This window comes from Ambystoma mexicanum, chromosome 9 (assembly GCF_040938575.1).
Source record: "Ambystoma mexicanum isolate Mex_15411 chromosome 9, UKY_AmexF1_1, whole genome shotgun sequence".
NCBI lineage: Eukaryota > Metazoa > Chordata > Amphibia > Caudata > Ambystomatidae > Ambystoma > Ambystoma mexicanum.
The window spans coordinates 34483025-34509592 of NC_090931.1; the positions used below are offsets into that span (position 1 = coordinate 34483025).

General features: G+C 45.3%; 1 protein-coding gene across 1 annotated transcript in view; it reads right to left on the bottom strand.

Annotated features, from left to right (window-relative positions):
* VPS26B (VPS26 retromer complex component B) overlaps positions 1 to 26568 on the bottom strand; it is a 166242-nt gene that overhangs the window by 62834 nt on the left and 76840 nt on the right. Inside the window, exons 2-3 of the mRNA XM_069614113.1 lie at positions 23276 to 23432; positions 9263 to 9427 (exon numbers count right to left, since the gene is read on the bottom strand). Of these exons, the coding sequence (XP_069470214.1) occupies positions 9263 to 9427; positions 23276 to 23432 (322 nt within the window). The remainder of the gene's footprint in view (positions 1 to 9262; positions 9428 to 23275; positions 23433 to 26568) is intronic.

Here is a 26568-nt window from a genome sequence, read left to right on the forward strand (position 1 = left end):
ACCACACTAACATCAACACTCCTGACAACAACATCCTAGGAGTACTCATCAACGCCAGATACTTACCAGCCCATGCACTAGACATCACATCGCATAAGCTTGACTTCCTAGCCTTAACAGAATCATGGCTCCACGCTGTAGCTGGCCCAGCCCTCTCACTCACCGTCCCAGACGGGTTCTATTATCTGTAGGAAGGACAGACCTACGTCCAAAGGTGGAGGCATAGCCATCATCGCTAAAACACCCTTGAACATGGGAGAGACACCGGTCACTCCTCCTTAGCCAACACCATGTCAGCACTTGGCTTCTCGCATAGGATCCAAAACCCCACCCATGCAAAAGGTTGAATACTCGACTGGCATGCGGATACTAACTGCAACTATATCATCTTACCAAACGATACCTGCCCTTGGTCAGATCAACTCATAACATTCAACATTGATACCAAGATTAACCAAACTAATGTCCTAAAACTGTCCCCTGCTGCTCTGTCCACAACTAAAGGAATATCACTGCCAATAACTTACTATCGTTATTACAACCCGTCCTAGCAACACAATTCACGGTGAACTCAGATCCAACCGAAATCACCACAATACAATGACACTATACTTGCAGCCATAAACAAATTAGCTCCACTTGCCTTACGCAAAGCAAAACAACCTGCCCACTTATATGGTTGGTTCACCACCACCTTACAAGCTCCAAGGCAAGCTAAAAGAAAGGCGGAATCTCACTGGAAGAGATCACCGACAGTACTTAATAAAAATGCTTTCAACAATGCCACCCAGGAATTTTAAAAATAAAGTGCACCTCACTAAACGTACGCTATATAACGACAGAATCATCAAGGCCAACTCAAAAACTAAACTGTTCTCAATCCTTAGGGAATTAGAAACCCCGATTCCCACAGTGGAAAGCTGCAACAAGGATGCAAGCTGGTGTCTGAACATCCAGAATGCTCTCAAAGATAAAATTGCTCGACTAGAGTCTAAAATTGAAGCACCTTCCCAATACTCCTAGTCATTATAAGAAGGCCCATAACAATGAAGTGCCTCAATTTGAATTTACCGAGGTCACCAACTCGGATGTCCTTAAAATCATCTCTAGTCTAAAACCGTCAAGGTGCCAAGGTGACCCGTGCCCACCAACAGTCATTAAAGACTGTGCACCCCAACTCACACCCTTCATCACCAAGCTCATTAATGCCTCATTTAAAAAAACAACTGCATCCCCAGGGACCTCAAGAATGCCTGGGTATTACCACAATTAAAAAAAAAAAAAAACTCCCTTGACCCAAACATTCCAACGAACTACCGCCCAATAATGACTGTCCAATATTTTCTGTAGAAATGGTACGGAGTAGCGTCCATCCGAATATAGAAATACCTCGAAACCAACAACATCCTTGGGTTACGCCAATCTGGATTCCGCCCGAAACATGGGACGGAAACAGCACTCCTGGATTTGAAAATCCAAATGGATGACCTGAAAGATAAAGGGAAGCTAGCCCTTCTTCTACTGTACCTCTCGGCTGCATTCGACCTTGTGGACCACAACATCCTATGCAAACACTTGGCCTCATCAGCACATTTCTCCCCAAACGCTACCTAATGGATCAAATCATTCCTTACGGATATAACAATTAAAGTCTTTTCCGCTAAAGCAGAATCGCCACCTACCTCTATCTTGTGTGGATTTCCCCAAGGATAGTGCATCTCCCGAACTTTGTACGTCGTCTTTACGAAGCCAACCTTTGACAGACTTGATGACCTGGGTACCAACTACGCAGGGGACACCCAGATCCATCACGGACGACCACGACTCCGCTACACTCAATAACATTTACCTCACCATTCAAGCTTGGATGGCACATCACGGGATGTGCTTTAACGACAAGATTGAGTTGCCAAACTGACTGATGACTTTATGGTAACACGATCAAAATTTCTAACGAGGTAAAAACACTAGGCTTTTACTTAGACTCGTCACTGACCCTTACTAAAACAAGTAAATGCTACCACCTCAGCCACAACTTAGACCTGCAAACTCAAACGCATGTAGACAATTCCTATCACCCGGCAACTACATCACTCTGGCCAGAGCCTTAGTCCTGTCCCAACTCGATTACTTCAACGCCTTATATGCTGGCACAAAGATATACAACATCCATAAACTCCAGGTCCTACAAAATAACGCCCTCAGAGCTGCGCTTAACAGCCCTAGATAAGCGCATATCTCCTCAACAGGACAAACACTACATTGGCTGCCGATAAAAGATAGAATCACGATTAAAACACTACCCTTGATGCACAAATATCTCCACTGGTGACCCCCGCCTACTTGTCAGATAAAAATCACAATACCACATTGCACAAGACCTGCAAGAAATGCATACCTACATCTCCTGGCAACCCCTAGATTCAAGCTCCTAAAAGTGGACGGCAGTAGCTTCCCCACGATTGCCAGCAAACAATGGAACACCCTACCGGTCCACCCAAGAGCACAAGAATCCTTCTGGCTATTCCAGACAACTCAAAACGCACCTCTTCACTCAAGGCCTGGGTAATTAGTGCCCCCTACCCATGTCTGCTGAACTCATCAAACCCCTACAAGCCATCCTTGTCCTCCCATATGTAACTATGTACATACTGCATCTATAACAAAGCATTTAAGTGTATATACTATGCCTTGTTTATATGTAACCTCTGCAACAATTGTAACCTTTTCTCTGTAAGAAAGCACACAGATGACTTCAGGCTTGGCACGCTATATAAGCATCAAAATAAATAAACACAGGGAGATCAGATTTGTCACGAACAGATGGACAGACATAAAGCAGGATTTGTTGAGGATACCACGCTGGACTCCCTTTATGACTTAGCAGAAGGGGGCCATGTGGTACCTAGGCTCTATGACCTGATCCAGGACTCGCTAAGCAAATCAAAGTGCAGGCCAAGTGGGAGAAGGAAGTAGGCCGGATCTTTGAGGAAGGAGCGAGGCCAGGGTGATGCCGTACACGCGCAAGGTTTCTGGGAACACCAGACTTAAATAGCTACAGTTGCCAATCACGCACAGAGCCTACATGACCATGCATGCCATCTCACAGTTCCCGGGAGAGCAGTACTGCCCAAGGTGTGCCAACGGGTCAGCCGATATGTTGCACATGTTTTGGTCATGCCCAGTAATCCAGGGATTTTGGCAGGGGATTGCGAATAGAGCCTTGAATGATGGGATAAATATACATGAGTGGCTGCCGGAGGCCTGCCTGCTGTGTTGTTCCACAGACTGTGCATGGAACCCTATTTTACGGTGATGAAAGATCTCAGCTGCATCTTGGCTAAGCGCAGTATTGCACTGGCTTGGAAGTCTACCTGAGGCCCCCACATAGAACGGTGGAGAGACCTTTGGAGATGGGCAGAAACAGTAGTGTGGTACAGGGCGGTGTACAGGGGACAAAGGGAAGTCAGAGATGTCAGAGCATGGAATGGATTGGTTCAGGCGATGTTTGCACCCTCTGACGACAAGACACTGTGAAGCCCATGTCAAGAGGACGCTGGGTATAGAGCATGGAGGCAACTGAGCTGTAAATTAGTAGGAGGAGACAATAGGCTAAGGGGAAGGGGGGGTGGGATAGGTATGGCATGCATAACCTTTGTTACTTTTGTTTACAAGTTGGGGCTGTTGGGCCCAGTTCAGCCGAGTGCCAGTGGACAAGTATGAGCTGACAGACTTGCGGGAGAATGTTAGATGTAAGAATTAGAGACTCATGGGTACACAATGGGTGGGGATAGGGACAGTAATATACAAATGTGATTATTTGTTCTCTACCTTAGCGCTGGTGGCACACAGCTGTCTTTTATTTAAGTGTCTTCCGGTTATTCTATGTTGAAGAAATGCAATAAAGAGGTTTAAAAGTGAAGTAGTTTGGAGTACCAAATTTGGCACCGCCATGTTGGCGCGATTAAAATCATCTTGCAGCGGCTCAGTTTGAGGGAGTTTAGTACTCTCAGTAGAAGAGGAAGCGGAGGGATTGCAGAGAGGAACCGACCTTCCAAGGGGATTAAGAAGGCATCCCCCAGACCGTTCTCTTGAGAAAACCGGCTGGCCATCTGGGGGTACTTGGCGTTCTGTGCCGTGGCAAAAAAGTATATTTCGGGGCGACCCCACCGGGGAAAGATGTAAATAACTTGGCTCTGGTGGAGCTTCCATTCGCGACATGATCGTAGCACCCTGCTGAGGGAATCCGCAGTGGTGGTGTGGATCCCTGGCAGATGGAAAGGGAGGACAAACAGGTTGTGCGTTATTGCCCAGTTTCATAGCGCTTGACCTTCCTTGGACAGTACTGCGTTTTACCTTGCCCTCGACCTCATTGGGGAGTTGGTTTTTACTATGCTATGCAGCATTTCTTTATACTTGTATTTGTAAGTATGTTTTATTCTTTGTTTCAGTTTTATTTTTATTTCCTTTCAGGGGCTTTTTCAGTTGGACTCGAGACTCTGGCGGGTGACTGGATGCCTGGTTAATTATTTGTTTTCTTGCATTCAGCATTTTTGCTTTGTCACCTTCCTTTATTTGATTTCATTTTATTGCTGTTATTTTCCTTGTATTCCTGTGCAGTGCTGGAAAGGTTGCCTGGCCTCCTGGCGGGTGCAGGGCTCATCCTGCTGCGCGCTGGCCTTTTTACAGACATGCACTCACCTTGCTAGTCGGCTTCTGGTTCCCTCAACACAGATTGGCTCCTGTCAATACTGTGTGCTGAATAATGTCCTAGCAGGAAGCGCAGCGGAAGTGCCTTGCACATGCCGAAGTCCGGCCCATCTGCTGCACAGACGCACATTGTGCCACGGCTCATATGCCTAGAATTAAATGCTATTCACTTGAGGCATTTACCCTTGCTGCTCCTAGTGATACTACCTTCCTGGTAGGTTGGTCTTGTGTCTCGACTTCGGCTACTTATAAGCTCAAACCCACTCGCACACTGGTAAGATGCATTTTACTGAACGCCAGATCTGCAGTGGCCCATGCTGGAGATTATGATCTCTTGCAGGATTTGTCACCTGACTTGGTGTTCAACACCGAAACCTGGCTCAAAGATGCATCCGAGTCTTCACTTATCCACGCTCTCCCGGTGCGGTATAGTATTGTTAGACTTGATAGATCTCCCCTGCGGGCAGGTGGGGGTATTGCACGTATACACTGCAAGGACCTCGCCTGCTCTATGCTAGCCTTTAGACATACATAAAAAGGCATGCCTCCAAATTAAAAGTATGGAATTTTCACCTTCTTGCACAATGCACGCTTTGCTAGTCTTTAGACCTTCTGGCTATGATGCCAGCTTTGTGGCTGACTTTGTGGCTCTGCTCACGACTTGTGCCTACAATATCAGTTCTTTGTCGCACTGGGGGTTTTTAATCTTCACCCCAATAATGTTAAAGATACAGTGGTGGCTAACTTGCTCTCATGTCTGGGTGACCTTAATTTGCTGCCGCTGATTGTGGGTCCAACGCACGTGTCTGGCAACACTTTGGATCTTATATTTGCCTCTCCCTTTTTGGTCACGGTTTATCCCAGTTTTTCCGTCCTGTGGACTGACCACCGGGTCGTGCCTTTTTCTATTTAGGTTGAGCCCACAGGTCATCTCTCAGCTATCCCACATCCCCCCTCCCGTCGCTGGTTCAACATTCCTGCCACGACGGTCGCTGCTGGGATTATGGAGGGCCTGGTCCCGTTTTTTTCGGTTGACCTCAATTCTCTGGCTGTGGCCTTACTGTCCACAGCTGACTCTCTGGCTCCCCCGAAACCCTCCAAACCTCGAGCCCGCCCTTCAGAGCCTTGGTTTACAGAGGCCCTGGCTTGTCTTCGCCAGCTGCACCGGCGTGCTGAATGTACATGGTGGCTAGTTTATTGCCCGCTAGCTCGTTTGGCTTTTCGCAAAGCCACGTCCGTTTATCAACTCACCATCTTCAAAGCTAAGCAGTTTTACTTCTCTGGACGTATTGAAACTGCTGTAACCTCCTCTCAGGAACAGTTTAAAGTGGTGCAGGCTCCTTCAGCCCTGCTCTCTGCAAATATAGTCATTTCTTCTATGCAACTTTGCACTTCATTGTCCAAGTTCTTTCAAGATCAAATTGGAGTTATCAGTCAGAAGATTTCCGATTCTCTGGCTTCAGATATGCAAGAAAAGGGAGCTTCTGTGGACGCACCAGCCCCAGTTCTTTGAGAGGCATTTCCAACCTTCTCAGAGGTAGATGTTATCTTGGCCACCCCCAGTTTGAAGTCCATTTCCCCAGAGGATCCTATTCCTCTGTTCCCTCTATTGCTGCCTCGGTGTTGTCAGCAGTGAGCTTTTCTCTTGTGCACAGCCATATACCTACTTCTTTTAAAACATGCCTTGGTGATTTCCACTTTTTAAAAAACCTGATTTGGACCTCCTTTCTAATTTCCGTCCTATTACACTCCTGTCTTTTCCTATGAAGCTTGTTGAATATAGTTACCGTTCTCTGCTCCTTTCTCGACGGCTTATACTGTTAGATCCTTTCCAGTCGTGTTTCAGACCGGTTTTGGGTAGTGAATCCGTCCCGATATCTGTTCTTGATTATCTAGCTCGTATTGTCGATCGGGAGGGGGTGGGGGACAGGGGGGTGATGCCCTAATCCTCTTGGATCTCTGAAGCTTTTGACACCATTGACCATTCCATCTTGGTCCAGCGACTAGCCGCAGCGGGGATCTCTGGCCAGGTTCTGAAATGGTTCTCTTCCTTCCTTGCTGATCATTCCCAGCCTCTCTGAAACTCTTCTAAAGTGGCTTTGGGAGTACTTAACTGCCCCAGGACATGTTTGCTCTATGTTGAATTCTATGCGTTTTAGGCCAAAGACTAGACTATTAGCTTGCTCCTGTGGCTTTATATGTATTTTTTAATGATCTTCCACTTCCGCCAACGTGAATGCCCGATTTCAATGCAACATACTAGTGACACTATTGTGCCCTAAAGGGTTACGATTTTCTGCTACCCAACTTAATGTATCCGGTCTTGAAGTGGTCTCTAGCTTTGCTTCAGAAAGATTTCTCCCCAACATCAACGTCCTACATTGGCTGAGTTGCAGACTTGTATTTTCCAAATACTATGTCCTAATGATTTAGAAATACTGGGACTCTGTAGGTGTTGGCAATTGGGAATTGTTTTGACTGATATTACACTATATTCTAATGACTGGTTCCCTTCATTTCCCACTGCTGTACTACTTTTGCCTTTTCCCAGGGTATCATCATCACTGGTTCTTCCCCCTCTTTATTCAGCTTTTCAATAATTTGCTTTTCCGTGATATCACATTTAAATTCATCAGGTTGAAGTTGACGTGAGTATTGAGATCACTGGTTCTTCTCTCTCTTTATTTAGCTTTTCAATAATCTATTCTTTGATATTATCGCACTTTAAATTTACTTGCTTCATGATTGACTCATTACCAACAAACAGACGAGTTGGCTCTGCGATATAACTATCCCTTCTTCGAGCCAACACGTGACCCCCATCCTCTAGATTACCTTCTTTGGAGGAGGTCTTGCAGAGTCGGGTTCCTCAGAATCCTTTGTGCTCAGTCTGGACGTCGGTTCCTTTCCTTCATCAGCTTTCTTTCCCTCCTCTCTTCCTGTTTTCTCGCCTCTTCTCAGTGCTCCGATGTGGGACCGGACACCTTGTGCCTTCACACTCATGGTGATATCGGCAACGATTTTCCTGCAGGTGTTACGCAGCTCTGGGTCATCCCGGGCCCATGTCTGTGTTCCTCTCTCTCTTACTCATCGAGGTTACGTTAATCAACGTAGTCTCAGTATATTGGTTATTCGCATTTAAAGGGACATTCTTTTTCATTAAGATAATGACATCTCTGCAGAGTTTCTTAGCCCCAGTCTTAATGTGAAAGGGTTTCTGATCATTGGGAGTATGCCATCATGCGTACAGCTTTAGGGAATTCCTCACAGGAAACGGGAGTCCTTATGCACTAAGGGGGAGGAGTCTCTCCCCGTGGAATCCCACTTGCCTCTACCCCTAAATAGGGTATTGCGGAGCGGGCTCACGTTCCTATCCTCACAGGAAGGGGCTCATCCTTAGGGAGAAGGGACAAATTCCCTCATTTCGTCACAAAAACTGCCTTAACTTGCATTGGGCAAAAAGCACATTATTTTAAAAGTTGCTACTTTAGTGGCCCATAGGTGAAGGAAACCGAGCAAGGTATCCTCTCTACAGTTTCCTAGGGCCTGAAGGCTGGTAGTCCTTCCCCTCCATAGATGGAGGACTAAAGAGAACTTTTTACAGTGATTTTCTACAAAAACTGCTTAACATCACTTATATGCAATAGACTGAACACTGAAAAGGGTATAGATGTGTCCTTGTGTGTTAAGGTATAATAGCCAATTATAAGCTTATGAAACTGCTCTTACTTTTAGTTACTTTACAGTGTATATGCCTACAACAGTGTTGGCGTTGCAAATTGGAAGGTAGCCCATTTGGGCAACAAACATTGTAGATATGATTCTAAAGTGATTTCACCCACGAGTAATGTGTTGCACTTGATACTTTAATAGTATATTTTAGTACTCAACAGTTTGGACCTGCATTACATAACATACCTTTCTCTGGTTAAATGTACTTCACACCAAGTCTACCTCATCTTGAGTTCAGTCACTACACCGTAGAGATTTTGGATCAAACAGTTAAGTGTAAACTGGTTGCATATCGTTGGCTTCTAAGAAACCCCATTAGGTTCTGAAAAACTGTAGGACTTCAACCGTTTACTCTCCAGATCGGTTGGACTACAACTACCATCAGCTCTAGCCAGCATAGTCAATGGTGACAAATCATGGGAATTATAGTCCAAACTATGTGGAGAGCTCCCCCACTGAGCTGCCCCAGCACTTGGTGCTTCCTATCCTCTCAAACTGTTCCTAGCAGCCAGTCCGTCTTGCCCCTTCGGTCTAATCTGTACTACCTGATGCAGTCACTTTGTTGCATCAAAATCTCATCTAGCACTTCTTTATCTAGCCGGGGACATAGCCAGTAACTGAGCAGGAATGGAGAGTGATCAAGTAGTACAGGACGAGAGAACCCCAAGACATCCTACAATTTATCTCAAATATTTATACAATTGAGGAACACTGACTAAACAACTAACAGTTGGCTTACAAAGCCCACCAATTACTGAAGAATGAACTCAGGACCTCTAAAAACCTCCAACTTAAAAGCAGGCAGGAGTGGAGCCCGTACTTTGATTTGTTGTACTCAAACTCGATGTGCAAGCAGTCTTCAATCCCCACCTCCATCTTGATGGACGAGTTGAGCTCTGGGTATGTGCTGAGTGTGTGTACAACAATATCCATCTCCTTCACAATGGCGTTTAGCCTGCGGCTGATTGTCGCTCGCAAGAAATATCTGCAAAAGAAACAAAACACATCATAACTTGTGGGATAATGAGGTATAAGGAGCACAAAGAAAAAGGAGCCATTACAATATTAAAATGGGCTGAGAAAAATAAATGTAAGCCCTATTGCCTAGTCTAGAGAATAGCGCTTTGCGGGCAGCGCTAACACTTCCACTATACAAGTAAGTAGTACCCTCACATTTTAAAACCCGTACTACTGGCACCAAAGAATCTTAAATGGTTTTGAATGCCACTAAATGAGAAATATTCCACAGCATATACACGTTTTCAATTGGTGAAAAGTACATTCTATATACACTTGGTCTTGTACATACATAAATCTATCTTTGCGCGCGCACACACACACACACACATATCCCCCTCGCCCCCATTATTATAAAAACGTTAAGGTTAGTAATAAGAAATAAAGGTTACATCTACAAACATTGGCAATGGCAACATTAAGGTACTATATGAAGTACTTTCCTAATGTGAAGTCCACCAAACTACTACGCCAATATTATTTCGAAACACTACCCATCAGGTAGCTTATGCCAGTGCAATAGTTAAAGTGAGTGTGATGTTGGGAAACATTAGCGAAGCGAGCACTGTGAACAGCAATAGGCCATACCCAGTAGGAACATTTGATGGATTGAGTGTGTTCACGGACCGCTGAAGGCAGCTATACTGCTGCAACCAGACTGAGGTGGTTGGTTAAACTAACAAAATCATGTATGCTGAAAATGTAATGCTAATCAGGGAAGAATAACCAAACAATTTAAAAACTACGACATTAATATTGCTGCAACAATGCACAAGAGGATTATGTAGCCCTGTATGCCACATGAAAGCCAGAAGAGGTACTGGTTTCCACCATTACGACCACATGGCCTGCAAGCCATCACGGGTCGTAGATATAGAAGACGGCACGAATGGGAGGGTGGTGGTTGAGGAGAGTACACTAAAGAGTGGAGACATGGAGCAGTGAGCCAATGCCACAAAGCAATACGACTGCATGGTGGGTTGGCAATGGATTTCCTGAGATGCCAAGGCGAACCCTGCCCACCTGAGTGCCAACATACCAACGGGTTGCAAAATTGCTGAAGGAAACTAGTCTGACAAGGAAACACCCCCTCCCCGCGAAGCATTACCGAAGAGACAGCCAAAGAAACAGACTAGCAGATGCTCACAAACAAGCTTTTGATGAAGACCAGTGCCGACATCTTGGAGAAAGAGTGATGCAGTTCCTGGAATGTTTCTGATATCAGAGTTAGCAGGCTGAGAATGCCCAGGGGAGAGAGCCTAACAGGGCTGAGAGATTTAGAGAGACTGAGGAGGTGGAAGTTGAGGCTAGAAGCCAACAGAGACCTTGAAAGAGGGAGCAGGAAGACATGCACTGTGCCGATTCTGGTAGAAACACTCCAAAGATCTAGCTCTGGCCAACCGAAGAGAACCAAGGATGGAATACATATTAAGAAAAAGCCAAACGATTGGAACCAATGGCTCCAACACTTGTGTCTAAGTGCAAAGGCGTTGAGAAAGACTTGAATTATCCTGATCCTCGTTCCTACATTCCAGGACACAGTGGACTTGAGAGACTCAGATAAAGAGCATGGATTCAACCCAAGTCCAAAAGCAGAGACTTGGATTCAAAAGAGAACCAATGATAAAAGGCAATGATATAACTTCACAACTGAAAAAAGGTGCCGATAGACTGATCCTGACAAAGCAATGGTGGAGGTCCCAATACAACTGGTCTGAGAAAAATACAAGTTTCATTACTTTACTAACTTGAGTTTGATGCCATCACCTACAAAATGTTACGAAGCAATAGGATTTCAGTATGTGCCTTACTTTGCTGCATGGTTGGAAGAGAATCCTACATACTGACTGCCACGTTCAGACTATCCTAAACCCAAAGTTTAGCCTTCAGGAAGGTCAGTCCAGCCATTGGATTTAAGGGATAACAGTTCGGCAGACTCTCCAAGGGTGTGGCAGAGCAGTCAAGGTTGTACTCTCAACAGTTGAAGCAGTAATGAGAGTGTACCGGAGGGCGGCATCGAGAAGGCCAACTTGCTGTTTGAACATTAAAATGGCAAATTTCAGAAATCTGGACCTCATTTGAATGTGGTGGCAGAGTAGAAATGGCAGGCGCCGAATTCACCAGTGAGCGGTGCAGGTTGTCCCAGAGCCCATCATCTCTGTGGCCCACAGAGAGAATGCATCGTGCTGGTAGGTGCAAAGACATCATACTAGCATTGGTGAGCCCAAGCCAGTGTGTGAATGCTACGATGCCTGGAACAGCTGAAGGACTCCCCAGAATTCCTTGACACGTGTGCGTTTAGACCTGAAGAAGTTGCAGTTTATTGGGAGAGGAGGAAGCACACTGCTCGAGAAAAGAGTGCATGGAAAAACGTGCCCAGTGGGCCCAGATACTTTAGAGGCATGAGCAGCGAAATGGTAGCTCTGCTAGATCCACAGCCTGGCAGTCATATGTAAGCAGCAGCCTTACCTGTGCATGGAGCCGGCTTTAACAAACATGCTGCAAATACCTGCTACGTTTCCCCAAGGGGAACTTCGCAACCAGGCATCCTTTCAGATAAAGCCAGTTACAACACAGCAAGTCCTGTACATAGATGGCAGTCATCTACTTTCCTGCAGTGATTTTGGTCAGTCACCCTGGCTCGCTCTTAACCTTATAAAAAGGAACATTACTGCAGACCTGGTTGAAGATGCACCAGAAAAAGACTGACATTACAAGAATCACCCACCTTGCTGGTTACCTAGGTAAAAAGGCACAGGGGGAAAATAAATTACCAAAAAAGGTGCACGGACCACTTTGCCCCCACGTCCCAGGACCTGCATCCACAATGCGACAGCCAAAAAAGAAGAAAGGATTAACTAAAAGAACTGCTTCCACCCCTTTATCCTTCATAGAGGAAGAAGAACGGCATGCCTGCAAACATTCCATGATGTGCCAACTATTGGAAAGAGAAGCCTCAAGGCGGAAGGGACCAAAAGCATTATTGACATACAAACTGAAATTGCTGAATTGGGGTATAGAGTAAGTGAGGTGGCAAAGTGATGGACGGTAGCAGAGGAAGAGTCCCAAGGATAAAGGAAGACCTCCAAACTGCTCCAAGAGAGAGTATCTAGAGAATAGATCTTAGAGATGCAATACCTTGAAATTCCCAGAGGGACCCCCTTAAGGGGATCATCATGGCCTACTCCAGTCCTTGTTCAAGCAATTGCTACAAAGAGAACCCAAGGGGACATGGACAGATCACACAGTGTGCCCCCCCTCACTCCAAAAAAGATGAATGATTACCATCCCACATGGTTTTACTTTAAAAAAAAGAGCTTTTACGGGCATCTACAGGGCATGTTCCAATACACTCCAAAGGTTCTCGCATTCAACTGTTCCAAGACACAGAAAGCAACTCTGCAGGGAAGGGTGGAACACAGTCCTCTCACTCGTAATATTGCAATATCACTCGAACAGGGATACAAGCTTCTGTGAATTTCCCTAGATGACAAGCGTGGCCCCCAGCTAGTATCTGAGAATCACTGGCTTCAATGGTCACTGGTGAGGAATAGGAAGAATCCACACAGGTGGAAGAAGGGACGTTGTTAAAAATGGCAATGTGGGCATTTGAGCTACCCTCTTCACTCGGGTTCAGGTAATTATATTTCGGGTGTTTTCAACCTTAATTAGGTTGTAGTACCCTAGATGTCTCATATTGAGGAGGTGGACCAGTATTTATGTATTACTTTACAAAAATGTGGGTTGAAGTGTACAACATGGTGTTGGGAAAGATTTCATAATTGTATGTAATGTTCCCTCCATGTGTCAACCCCCAAACTTTTTTGCTGCTGTTTAGACACCATTGACTGACTTTGCCAGAGAAGCACAGCCTTCAGCTGCACTCCTCTGGGCTTTCGCTCACTTCTTATGGGGAATCTGACATGCCCTTAAGACAGACAGTACTGGGAGACTTGGTTTCCCTTAGTCCTTTCCTCATGTTGCAGCTTTTGTGCAACATGTAACAAGTGTGCAATGTATTTTACCATACAGCACAGGTGGGTCTCTAGTCATTTCCAAAGGCCCTAGAAACTCTTGTTGGACTTTTTATGAACTGTGCAGATGTGTCATGGACAGGACTGGTGGCAGCTATCATTTCGCATTATTTTTAACCCTTTCCTGCCATGTTAACCGCGTTTGGCACAAATGGGTGGCCTGGCTCCAAAATGGCCATGCCACAAGGTTCTTTGTCCTGTCCTTCGGCCATCTTGCCCCTTCACCTTCCCCAGGTCGAGCCGACCCGGGTCAGTCCTTATTTGGTCATGCACCTGCCCGCGAATCCTAAGGCTTTCGTGGGCTTCTGCATGCCTTGTGTGTGTACTTCCAGGATGTGGGCTAGGATGTCTGATCCCAATACACATCCTGGATGCGCGAGAGTCTGGAGTGCTCTGAATGCCTGGGACCACCATGATCCGTGATTGGTCCACGTATGGAGTGTGTATTTGTGAGCAGATCTCCCATTGGGTCCTCTCTGTTATGGTGCGAAGGGAACTTTGGATAAGAGGAGGCTGGAAACGCCACTACCAGGTCGATCTGAGTTCACACCGAACAAAGGATAGGAGCCAAGTATCCTGCAACTACGAAGCTGAGTCGAGGAACCGGTGGAAGGTTTGGCACGCTGAGCCCGCTGTCGTCCCGTGGGACCCCTCTGCATCTGGTCGTCTTAGAAGGTCTGCGAAGACGCTTCGACCCAGTGGAATAGTGGGACCAACCATTCTTGGCATCTTCATCAAACCGTGCAAGTAAGCTTTCTCGGAAGTGTCCCTGGGCCAACCAGTGGACTGACTAGCTTACCCAGTTGCTTTGCTCCGTCACCGCCGCCGTTTCGAGGAGGCCCTTGAAACTTTGTATACTGCTAGCTCTTTGTCCAGGGCACCCTCACAACGAATTTCATACACTTGGCATTCCCAGGTCTGAAGTGAGACGAGTGCTTCAGGACCAGAGTAAACGCGGTTACCGTGTTGCCCTGCCGCGGCAACAACCTGTGCAGGTTCGCTGCATTTGTGACCCTCTTGCCCCTGAAGCCTGCTGCAGTGAAACTGGGTCGATTCGTCCTCCCTGAGCGGAAGAAACGCTAATGTCCCGTTTGGGAATCATCGCTGTATCTCGGGAACTGCAAGGTGCCAAGACGTCCTTTTTGCCACATTCGAACCTGCCAGCGAAGTGGACCGAACTGGCGAAGTTCGTCGGGGACTGGTGAGTACTCCTTACCCCAACCTTTGGCCCCTAGCACAGGAGCCCATTTTTACGCATGAGTGGCCCCCAAGGGCCCCGTTCCTTTCCACAGCTATTGCGAAATAGCAACTCCATCCCGCACTCTCAAACTGCCTCTGCCTTCAAGTGGAGTTCTTCCTTGAATAGTGGGAACTTGTTCTGCATCGCCTCATCCACCTTCCTGAGCTGCTAGAGACCCTTGAAGAGACCCTATCCTGCCCACTGGCACAAGGCGCATGCATGTACTGTTGAGCACAAGGCTCCTCTCTTCATAGGGCTTGGACTGCCTCTTAGTTGGGTTAGGTGTATTATTGATGTGGAACTGGGTCTAAAGATTACCTGCATTGCCTGTTTCCTTCCCCTCTAGGTTGTCAACATATTTCGTGCATTTAACCCTTTGGACCCCAATGGTCTTGTATATATATTGTATGAGTGTGATGTGTTGGTTTACTTAGTGTTACTGTGATTCTTTGCTATGGTCTATGTTACAAAGGCCTTGTTATAAATGGTTCTATATTTTTAATATAACACCTGTTTGGAGTAATTGTTAAGTGTCCTTGCTCTGTGTGCTCATTGAGGTCCTTCAGTCACCCTCACCCCTCCTGAGACTTAGTCTTGACCGCCTGCCATAGCTACCCTGATTGGTCTGGCTTGTCCAGAGGTTACCCTGTTCCAGGAAACTAGGCTGGCCTTTTGAACCTCTGTCCCTCCAGAACAGAGTTCAGAAATCATTCTTAGCACATGGTCAGTTAATCTATAGCTCATCGTGGCTATAGAGGTGGACTGTGCGTACACTTCGTGAACACATCGAGTGGAACTTCCGGCATATTCCCAAAGCACAGGATTCCAAACGGACCAAACCCCTGAATCTAGAGCTCTATGTTAGGAGTATAGATTTCATGGACTAACTGATGCTTGGGCTACACAGGGAATTCTGGATATTCATTGCTTAGGTCACTCAGGCCAGGTTTGAAGGGGATCTAATCTTGCAGTTAGTTTTCACACTGGATTGGATGGAGGGTTCAACCCATGCTCTTGTCCTGGAGGAGTTTTGAAGGTATTTTTTGAGTTACTCTGGTTTTCAGGGAGGGGATGATAAATCCTCTAATCCTCTGAGGGGCGGGATTCAAGGAAGAATGCATGTGAAGATGAGCCTATTAGGTGAACATGGTTCATGTTTTGTCCCTCAATATCTGGGGTCTAAAATCGCAAATAAATGTCAGGTTAGTTCACTTATTCAAAGATGGGTATGCATAGCCCTGGTTGGGGGGAGGGGGGAGTCACACCAGTTACTAAAGGACAAGGGAAGATTGAGGCACACACTCACTCGTCCTTTTGTTATCGGCCAGAAACATTGAGGATGGAAGAGTCTAGCTATCCTGTGGAGACACAATGGCAGACAGAAAACGGGACGAGAGCTGGGATGTGTTATGCCATTGCTTCAAGGTGGCTGCGGGACAGTTTACTCTGGCATCCATTTATGCTCTGTGGAGAGTCAGGAGAATGGCACAGGCTCTCAAATGACAGGATATACAATAGTTTATTGAAGTAAACTATAAGGCTAACTTTGCCTATCGCTATGGGCTGTCCCTACCCGTGTTACTAACTAAGGTGCGCGTCTGGTCAGTCATGAGTGTCCCAAAGAAATAAGTCTGCTGTCCAAAACTATCCTATCTGACCCTAAGACTAATGAAAACTAACTTGGGTCAGGAGAATGACTCCCTTCTCCCGAGGGTACCTCTAGTACCAGTCTTTAATATCTAATCCGTAAAACAATCTCTTGTGACTTCTTTGATTAGTCTCTTAAATTGGTTCTTTGGTCTATGTAGCTTCCTTTTTGGGTGTCCTTATTGGCTTTGTGTTCTTAGCCTTGGGCCTCAGTGTATCCTTGAAAGGTAATCTTAATTTGATATTCTCTTGGATAATCACAGTTCCCTTTTCCCGGGGTATTTTTATTTGTTGGTTTTCTCACACCGTTCAGCATTTTACCAATGCTTTCTCTTGATTCATGACATTTGTAATGACCGTTTCAGCGTTAACTTGGTTTCATAGCTTCTACTGTGACGATTTTACTGTGTGAATTAATGGTTCGACGGTTTCTCTGAACTCTGGTTACTCTCTTCCTTGTCTTTAGCATGATCTTGTTCAGGACATGCTATTTTCCCCTGTTCCCTTTTCATTTTTATACACTGGTTTTCGCAAACTGTTCAGCTTAATAATCCTTTCTCTTATTTCCCCAACCTTTGTCGTTACTTTGTTCTAAAGTTAACTTTGTTTCATAGTTTCTACTGTGATGAGTTAACAGTGTAGGATAATGATTCCCTTGAATCCTTCTAGGCTTCCCGTTCTCCCCGTTGGCTTTGCTCTTGAAGGGGGAATGTGTTCGGCAGGCTTGTTCCTCGGGAGCTCTCCTACTGTTCAAGGCGCCAGTGCCTTCTCTTCACTGGCGTCTATCACCAACCCTTTCTTCCTCTTTGCTGAAGTGTCACAGTGATCAGCCGCCCTCCTGGACACACTGTGACCTTCTCTTGCCGGTGGTATCAGCGATGTAACACGGACCAGCTGTCCACCACGTACTTCTCTCTGTGGTCTCGCCCACCACCTCTTGCTGGGATTCTGCCGTCTCGGATTCCCCCGTTCCGGGTCCGCCACAAGGCTGGCGTCTCCTTCTGCAGCCTTCAGCGCATTTGAAACTTGTGCGTTTCCTTCGCCTCCATGTTTCACGCATGTTGGTGCCACCCCCAGCTTGTGCATGAGATCGTCTCTCTCTCCCTTCTCTTCTCGTTCTACTTCCTCTGGAAGCACACTTTAATATCCTCGTCACAGTGGATGGGGCATTCTGCATTACAGGGACATGAACTCTTTGCATAGGATAACAATATCCATTAGTTGATTCTTCGTCCCGGCATTACAGGGACATGAACTCTTTGCATAGGATAACAATATCCATTAGTTGATTCTTCGTCCCAGTACTGATACCTTGTAGTTCCTGCCATTTTTAACATCCCATGTAGACCATAGTATGTATAGCTTGAGGGAGACTGCCTCATGGGAATGGGAGTCCTTGTCCCCCAAAAAAATGGGGGTGGGGCAGGGGAGTCTCTCCAGGTGAGGTCCCACTTGCCTCTACCCCTAGGGAGGGTATTACATAGCGGGCTCACTTCCCTTGCCTCCCAAGGTAGGGGTCGGGTGGAGAGTGCAGGATGAATTCCCTCGATTCATCACAGCTCCCAATTGGCAAGAGGAATTATCTTTGTGAGGCAGTTATTTTGCATTTCTCCAAAGGCAAACTAAACTTATTCTAGAGGGGATTTTAACCAGATCGTGAAGGTTGCCAGTCAAAGGATCGACACCAAAGGGTTGACAGGTCAAAGGATCGACACCAAAGGGCCGACAGGTCAAAAGGATCGAATATTTTTTTTTTCACATTTTTTTTGTGGGTGTCCCCCCAACCACCTTTTTTTGCTAAACGAAAACCTAAAAAAATATATACAATTAAAAATAAATAAATAAATCGATCCTTTGACCTGTCGACCCTTTAGTCAAAGGATCGAATCTAAAGGGTCGACGGGTCAAAGGATCGACACCAGACACTGATCGGTGAATAAACAACTGGATTATTCTAAAGCTTTTGAGGCTCCTCTTGCGGATATCAGTTTCCAGGATACCTGAAGGTCGCAACATGAAAAGCAGAGTGAATAGTCCTTTTATTCACATGTTTATTAACATATAGCCAGTTTGCCGGATTTGGGTTGTTTCGAAACATTCGCAACAGGATTAATCGTAGTCTATTTCGCAACAAATGAGTTTTTACTTTGGCCAAACAACCCAAATTTGGACATAGACCAACCCCCCACACCCACCTTACCTTTTTGCTGCCGCCGCCGCCGTCCCTCTAGCGTGGGTCCCTTTTTCTCTCACCCCCTTTTTTTGGGGTACCCCGCTTCAATTGTCATGCACCCGGACGAGTTATTAAAAAAGTAACTGTCACCCAAGAAGTGAAAAGCCTAGGAGAGGTGCTGAATCAATACCGCTGGGGTATAACAAGTAAGAAAAGAGACACTAAGACTGAGAACTGATAATAGAAGTTTAGAAAGGGGCAAAGGAAAACCCTGATCAAGTACTTCTGGAGGGTAGGCCTCGGAGGAAACTACAAGTAACAGAGTATCAAGAAAAGACATTCTAAAAAGGGTGCCACAGAAAGTACGAGAGAAACAAGTGTTTTGAGGACCTATAAGAATGATCACAGAGACGATCGGACCCACATAGAGGTGTCATAATTCAAAAGACTATTGAAGGAACTGGAGTGGCAAAGCAAAACCAAATCATTCCCTTGGTCAATTCTAAGTTAGTTAAAATTGGTGGCAGGGCCAGATTGGGTAGTTTGGACGGAGGACAACATCTTCTTTTGAACTTCATGACCACAGATGAGCACATTTAGTTTCTTTAGATAGGTAGGTAGGTAAGTAGGTATTCGCACTAGTGATAGGGAAGGTTAGGCCTTCTACTAATAATTTACGTTAAAAAGAACCTGAACCATGTCTTACGAGTGTCTGACTCCTTCCGACCCAACACACGTTTTTTTTTTTAGTTTTTTTTTTTTTTTTTTTAAACAAACACCATTTCTTGCTGGGTGCTTGAATAATTCCTTGTCTGGTTTTCAAAACACTTCAACCCTTCAGGTTCTCTCTCTCTCTTCACAGTTCTGTTCTCTAGGATTCTAATTTCCAAGACTCCCCAAAGTCCTCATGCCCTCTATCAGGCTTGCTTTAGCAGTGCCTCAATACAGTGTACCTGTTCGGGTTTTCCGCGCTCCCGTAACCCTAGTGGCTTCTCCAGCCTGATGTGTCAATATCTTTTGGTTTCTCAGGGCTCCCCAAAGCTCGCTGGTCCTCCTATAAGCTTGCTTTGTCTCTAATCTGGTTTATCTAGCTTGCGTAACCCTTGTGGCCTTCTCGGCCTCGAATAAATCTGCTCATTCTTCTTCACGGCATGTTTTTGAGAGCGTTCGCTTCCCTTCTTGTGCAGAACTCAGGGATTTGGTTGCTCCGCTGCACTCTGGTCTTGGCATCAGTAACCAGGCTTCAGTGTGACAGCGCCACCAGCCGAGACGGTTGCTTTACATTCCCAGTCTCCTTCTTGATCCAGGCCTCTTTGCCAGTTTTACGATCATCTTGTTCACTCTCCACGCTACCGCCAGCTCTGTGGTCTAGCGTGGCTCCACTTCTCCAGAACGTCTTCCCATCAAGACTCGCCTCTGCATAGGATTCTATCCTCCATTCCAGGTTTCTCATCGTTTATGTATGTCATCACAAATAAAGGGGGTGCGTCGTTGTTCTTTGACTGGAGTTCAGGCGAGATCCAGCATTAGCTGAAGCCAAAGATATTGAAGAAATGTCACAATTTGTTGAGGCTTTATTCTTACTGCCGTATTTCAAAGGTGCCTTTCATTCCTCTTAAGCTGTTGTGTTCCATTGGAATCCAGTATTATCTAAAGCCAAAGTGATAGAAGCAATGTTACCATTTGTTGGATGCAAACCAGAAGTAGTCTTAATCTCTTTACTTCCCATTTATACAGACATTGTATTATTGCTAGGGAGTTCTTTGTTGGAATGGGAGTGCTTGTCCCCTAAACGGGTGTCGCTTCCAGTGAGGTCCTACTTTCCCCCGACCCGTAGGGATGGTCTTGCTTAGCAGGCTCACCTCCCTAGCCTCAAAGGGGTGGATCCCCCCACCTGGAGAGAAGGGACCGATAAACCTGGATTCGTCATACCAGCCATTGAATGATGAGTAAGAGGATGTTAGATTAGACTGCTACATTATAAACTATCAGGTGCTGCACACACTACAAGAAAGCGCCCATGGTGTTCAGACAAAGTTAATTCCTCCCACCCAAACACGTCAGCCCATAGGGAAATCTACAGAGTGTCTTCAAGGATACATATGCATGAATTCTACTGCTAATAACTTTTGCCTCGCTTGACCAATCTGAATTTATTTTTGATTCTGGGTCCCTGAACTTATTAATTCTTTTGCATTTGTTACAGCGCACAAAACCCTCAGGTAACTTGGTCAATCAAGGTATGGATAAGTGATAGCAAGTATCTGTTCTTAAATGGCTATAGTGTTCATCTGACAGTAGTCCACACCAGATCTTCGTTCAGTGCAATCTTTCTTGGGACCAAAGATGGAGCTCCGGTAGGGCATTAAATGTCTTATAAAGCCATTGGTAAGATTGACTTGGATGTACTCCTTGGATATCCCTTTCTCGATTGTGGTTCATGCATCGTTTTAATCATATGGAATGCTAGCTCCAGGTTAAATTACGGTGAGAGGGCCGCTTCCTTAAGATCAAAACACATCTTGGAAATTATATTCTTTGGGGAGCCCATAGATGGTCACTGAGGGGCGGGCGGGGTGGGGAAGGCGATATTTACCTTTGTCTCCGGGAGCTGTGGCGGTTCAGAACAATTCAGACTCCGATAAACCATTTCACTAATATTTTTATTAACAGAAAGGAAAATGCCCATCTCTCCATATGCTACAAGGCATCCTTACCTGATAAAACTAGCTAAGGTGCTTGTATCCGTCTCCCGTCCAAAAGTAACCTTAACTGACGTTACCACTAAGATAAATAAGGACAGGAGAGTGACTCCTTTCTCCTGGATTTTGGCTTTTCACTAACTTCTTATTCAACAGCGGATTCTCATAGTCTCTGTGACTGTTTGGATCAGCTCCCACAATTCGTTCAATACTTGTGTGTTTTTGTTCCTTTCCTCTTTAGATAATGTTCTCGGTTGATTTAATACTCTCCTTTTGGTTCTCTCTACAAAGTTATTATCTTCTCTTCCCATGGTAGTTACCTACCATTTATAACTCCTTTTATATTAACTTCCTTGTTATATAATTCACAATATATGATCCCTTTCAACCATCTGTCTTTGGATATAGACTCTGATCCAGCGTTATCCTGCAGCTATTCACTTATCCCTTTTCGCTCTTCTTTGTTTATTCTTTCTTAGCCTTATTTATTCCAATGATAATCCTCATTTACTTCTTGATGTTGCAATACTACCGTCACTTTATTTTGACTGGGGCGAGTAGGATTGATCCCACAACGATTCTCTGTCCCCCCCCCCCCCCAGGTCTCCCGTTGTCCCCATTACCTGTTGCTCTTAGGGATGACATCACTGGGGCTTCTACTCGATTGGAGTCGGTTCTCTCTTCCGCCAGGGTGGCATCTCGCATCCCTTTGAAGTGTCTTTGTGCCGTTGTGTTGGATGGTCGTACAGTATTTCCGTTAGGTTCTGAGTCTTCAGTCGCAGAGTGGTCTCGGCATCATTGCTGGGACCCTCGGTCCACCACAAGCTTTTCATGGTCACGCCACCACTTTCCTTCTCTCCGATAATCAGGAGGCCCCACGTGCAACTGCACTTCTATCGTCAACCTTCTGATAAGACGCAGCGCGTCTACTTCTTGTTCTCCTCCGATTACAGGATGCTGCGTGTCCAACGTATTCTCTGCTCCAGCCGCGTACTTTAGAGTTTACCTCGCTCTCCGTCAGGCAGCTTCTCTCCTCTTTTAATTTAAAAGTCACATTTGCAGTTTCCATTTGACAACAACATACTGGCTTTTTCTTCATACAATCCTTCATAGGACATGTCTGAGGAATTGTTGGTATGCTTTCTAGGGAGTTCCTCACAGGGACAGGATTCCTTATCCCCAAATGGGGTAGGCTCGGCTGGGGAGGTCCTACTTGCCTCGACCCCTAGGGAGGGTGCTTCAGAGCAGGCTCACCTCCCTAGCCTCACAAGAAAGGGGGGGGGGTCCCCCTTGGGGAGCAGGGAAGAATTCCTGCGATTCGACACAGAACAGAAGTATTTTTTCTCCACAATAATACAGTCCACAGGGCATACGTAAAGCTGCTGTCCTTGGGCGATAGGACCAAAGGTAACATTAGACCCATATGTGGAGTGGATGATTTTGAGTCCTAATACATCATGGAGAAAAAGGTTATGTTGCCGGGAAAGGTTGTGTCCACAACGTTCCCTGTGGCTCCACAATCATTGAGAACCCTGGCTTCGATAATAAGGGGGAGAGGGTTCTGAAATGCACACCTAAATCTAGTTAACTCTTACCCAACATCTGCACTCAACTAGACTAGAACGGTTGGAGGGATACTGCCTTCCACAAATGCGGTGCAAAAACAAATACCAGAGCCATGCCCAACATTACACCAGTCCCTGCATATCTACTCTGCTCACAGCGCAATCTAGCCCCAGCACCAGTCGGCAACTCTCCAGCCCTACTTTCCACACACTAGTCACCACATATAGGCCATCAGCACCCAAGGCATCATACACCAACCATCATACTCTAGTCTCTGTGTTTAGTAACCCCATCTGATAAACATACAGCACTGTTAAGGTCATATCAATGATGGCCGTGTCTGCTCTGCAAAATAAAACGACAGTCAAAACTCAATACTTCATTGCGGTTTACTTTTTGATATAAAAACAGGATTGCCCAATGATCTTGCTAAAGCGTTTGCACGAAGACTCACCTTAATTTAACATTCTGTCCAGTATATGACTCGTATGGTTTTTCCACGTGTGTGAACTCAAAGTCGAACGTCTGCGATTGGGTGATCTCACCCGGCCTGGCTAAGTCCTTCACAAGGGAGACAAACTCGTGGTGGTTCCCACGATCATAATACAGCTCTGGAGGAACAAAGAGTATTGCATTAACAGAGCATTGCCACCTCATTCACACACAAGGGAAATTGTAAATCACACATTTTACTTCATGACATTTAGCGTTTTAGCCACTTCACAGAATATTGACAACAGCCACCTACCCAAGTGGTATTTTGGAAAACTTTGCAGTCTTGTGTTCAATGGGACTCCCTTTGAAATAGACCTTTTTTTTATGAGAGTAACACTAGTGTCGTCTTAACAGGTAAAAAGTTAAACTCCAAGAGTAATTATGTAATATCCCAAAGCTCAAAGGCTCTCAGGAGAACAAAACAATGGTAATCATTTTTGTGGAAGCTCTGGAGATGAAGACTCTAGTGCTTGCTCATAATGGCACCAAAGTCAGTGGTAAACATTTCAAATTGCAAGCTACTAACTAGGCATAAGAGTCATTCACCCCTTGTGAGGGGTCAGAAATGAAAGTCGGACACAAAGTTTTCATGTTTATGGTTAAAGAATTTTATTAACATAAATGGGTTGGGAAAAATGCCTCTCTAGCCCTGCTCTAAGAGGAATTTCCCTACCTAACTAAAAACTAAGGATCTGTCTGTCAGAAATCAAAAACCGTCCTGTGTCCAAATGTTATGTACTGACCCGGACACTACAAATTTAACAATGAAGTGAGAAGGGAAAGGTCTTTAACATGGTATTCGCAAAAGGTATTGATAAATAAAAATAGAACAGCTCCTGCATCGTATCTTTGCCACCTGCCTTCAAGTCGGGATTGCTTTTACATTTCTTCAGCTTCCGTCACGGCTTCACTCCTGCAGGCCTGCTTGCCTTCAGGTCCCGATGAGGGTCACACTGCTTCTTCCAGCTGCCGCACGCCAGGAACCACAAGACGATTCCTGGGTGGGTCTGTGGCCTGGTATGTTCTCGCAACAATACTTTCCCTCTCTGAGGCTTGGCTCTGCCACACCGGCTCGTGCCTCCAGCTTCTGCACGCCTCTGAGGGAGATGCAACATCTTCTCCCGAGCAACTCCTAATAGTTTGGTTTCCATTTTTAAATGGCCTGCGCACAAGTGTTTTCTCAAAACAACTAGCAAGCTCATTGAGCTTGAGGCTCCTTCTGCTCTGGATCATTTCCTTCATCCTCCTCATCCCAGTACTGAAGTGGTTGTGGGAACTGGAGTCCATTGAGGTCAACTGATGCATAGTACTTTGAGAATCTCACGGAATGGTTCCATATGGAAGATCAGTTCTATATGACGGGGAATTAGAACTGAAAAAGTTCTCTTGGTGTTTTTACCTTTTTTATTGTGTATTAGTCAAAATCTTAGACTTTTCACAGAATATGATAATCAATGCACTTTAATCAATACAATATAAAATGTCTAACAATACATCAGAGAAAAAACATTTCAAATTTAAGAAAAAAGAAAAAACACATTAACTCATTGACCATCTCAATTCATCGGCTCCATAAAAATAAAACTTCATAACTCATTAATGAGTAAACCATATAAAAAAAGAAAATGACTCCTCTTTCCCAACAATCATCTCAGTAGAAGTGAAATCAGATTTCGTGAACTTGTTCATAATAAAAGTCCAACCAAGTTCAGATCTCACAATTTCCATTGTTAGTAGGGTTTCATTGTCTGAGGCTAGCCTTTCCAATCTGTTTCTAACCACCAATCCTTATTTACAAAATGTGATAGCCTATTCAGCCTCTTCTCCAAGGTCCCAGCACAATTACTCAACAGATGCCTCGGAGTCTGTGTATAGAGCCCTCACATAAGGTCCAAAGGTTATCGCTTCCCTCATCTTTTTGCCTAATGTATAGAATTTCACGAGTAGACAAACGATTGAGATGAAATCTCAAAAACTGGGTCCGGAAAACACTTCAGATATTTAGGCAACCATGCTCGTGGTTTATCCATACAAGACAATGATGTGGACACCGTGGAGGAGCACGTTACTGCTATTGTCCTAATACAATCTGCCCTTTTTATGCGCTCCTTCACTTTCATTGGATTATGAATCAAGTCCAATTCTGTACAATCACATTCGATCGCAATTTTCAAAGCCAGGGACTTCTGATCATTTAAATAATGATTCAAATGTCCCTCGAAGGCAAAAGACACTGTCACAATCCTACTCACCTGACACCCAGCACCACTACATGCGCACATTCAGAGACGCTGTTTATGGTATACTTGCAAAGTTAAATCCTGCAAACTGACTCTGCATTTATTTATTTGTTTTACCGCTGCAGTTTTGGACAAATCTAATTTCATGTTCCATTCCGGGTTTTGGGTTAAACCAGCAGATGCATTCTGGTACATGTATGCTGTCCAAAAGGCAGAGGGCTGAAGAAGGCATAATACATGTGTTTGCAGAAAGCTACTAAGAGCTACAGAAGACCGGATTGCATAAACCTGTTCCAAGCTACTGCAGGCTAGGCTGCAGAGAGCTGGAGATCCCTTAATTAGAAACCACTGCTGCAAGCTACTGAAGCCAGGGCTGGGCTTAATTGAACACAGCTGCCGAGACTGCAATCAGCTACATCCTGTTGGCCTGCTGGCTGGGAGGGCCTTTATAAGTTCACTTTGAACAGAAGCAGCTGTCAAGTCAACTGCTTCCACAGGGAGTTTGTGCTCCCGTTACCAGTTTTTGACCTTTCCTGAAAATCCTAATTTTGGCTTTTGAATCCTGTTGCGTTTGCTGCTTGCAGCACCCTCTCCAGACTGCGTTTGCCTTCTGCCCTGCTCCTCTGGAATACCTGCCTTGCAGCCTGACTGAATTCAATCTTACCTTGATTTCCAGCCTTTGACTTCCGATACCTTTTAAGACATTAAACTGATCTCTTTTCTGCTTTTCTGTAAACACCCTGTTTTCTGTAAGCATTTCTGCTTCACAGACTTGTCCTGTTTCTGACTTGCTTTTCTCTTTCATTCTGCAAATCCAGCCTTTTGAGGTTTGCCCGTTTGTTCCTTGCCTGCAATATTTCCTGACTTCAGTCCATAGTTGTAGTGCCTGTTCTTAAGAACTCCTGAATCCCTCGTATTCGCTGTGTTGGCAGCAACCCATCTTGCCTTAGTCCTTTGACTTGTGTATACTGATATTCCAGTCTATGCCATCTACTTTGTTTCTCAATCCTGT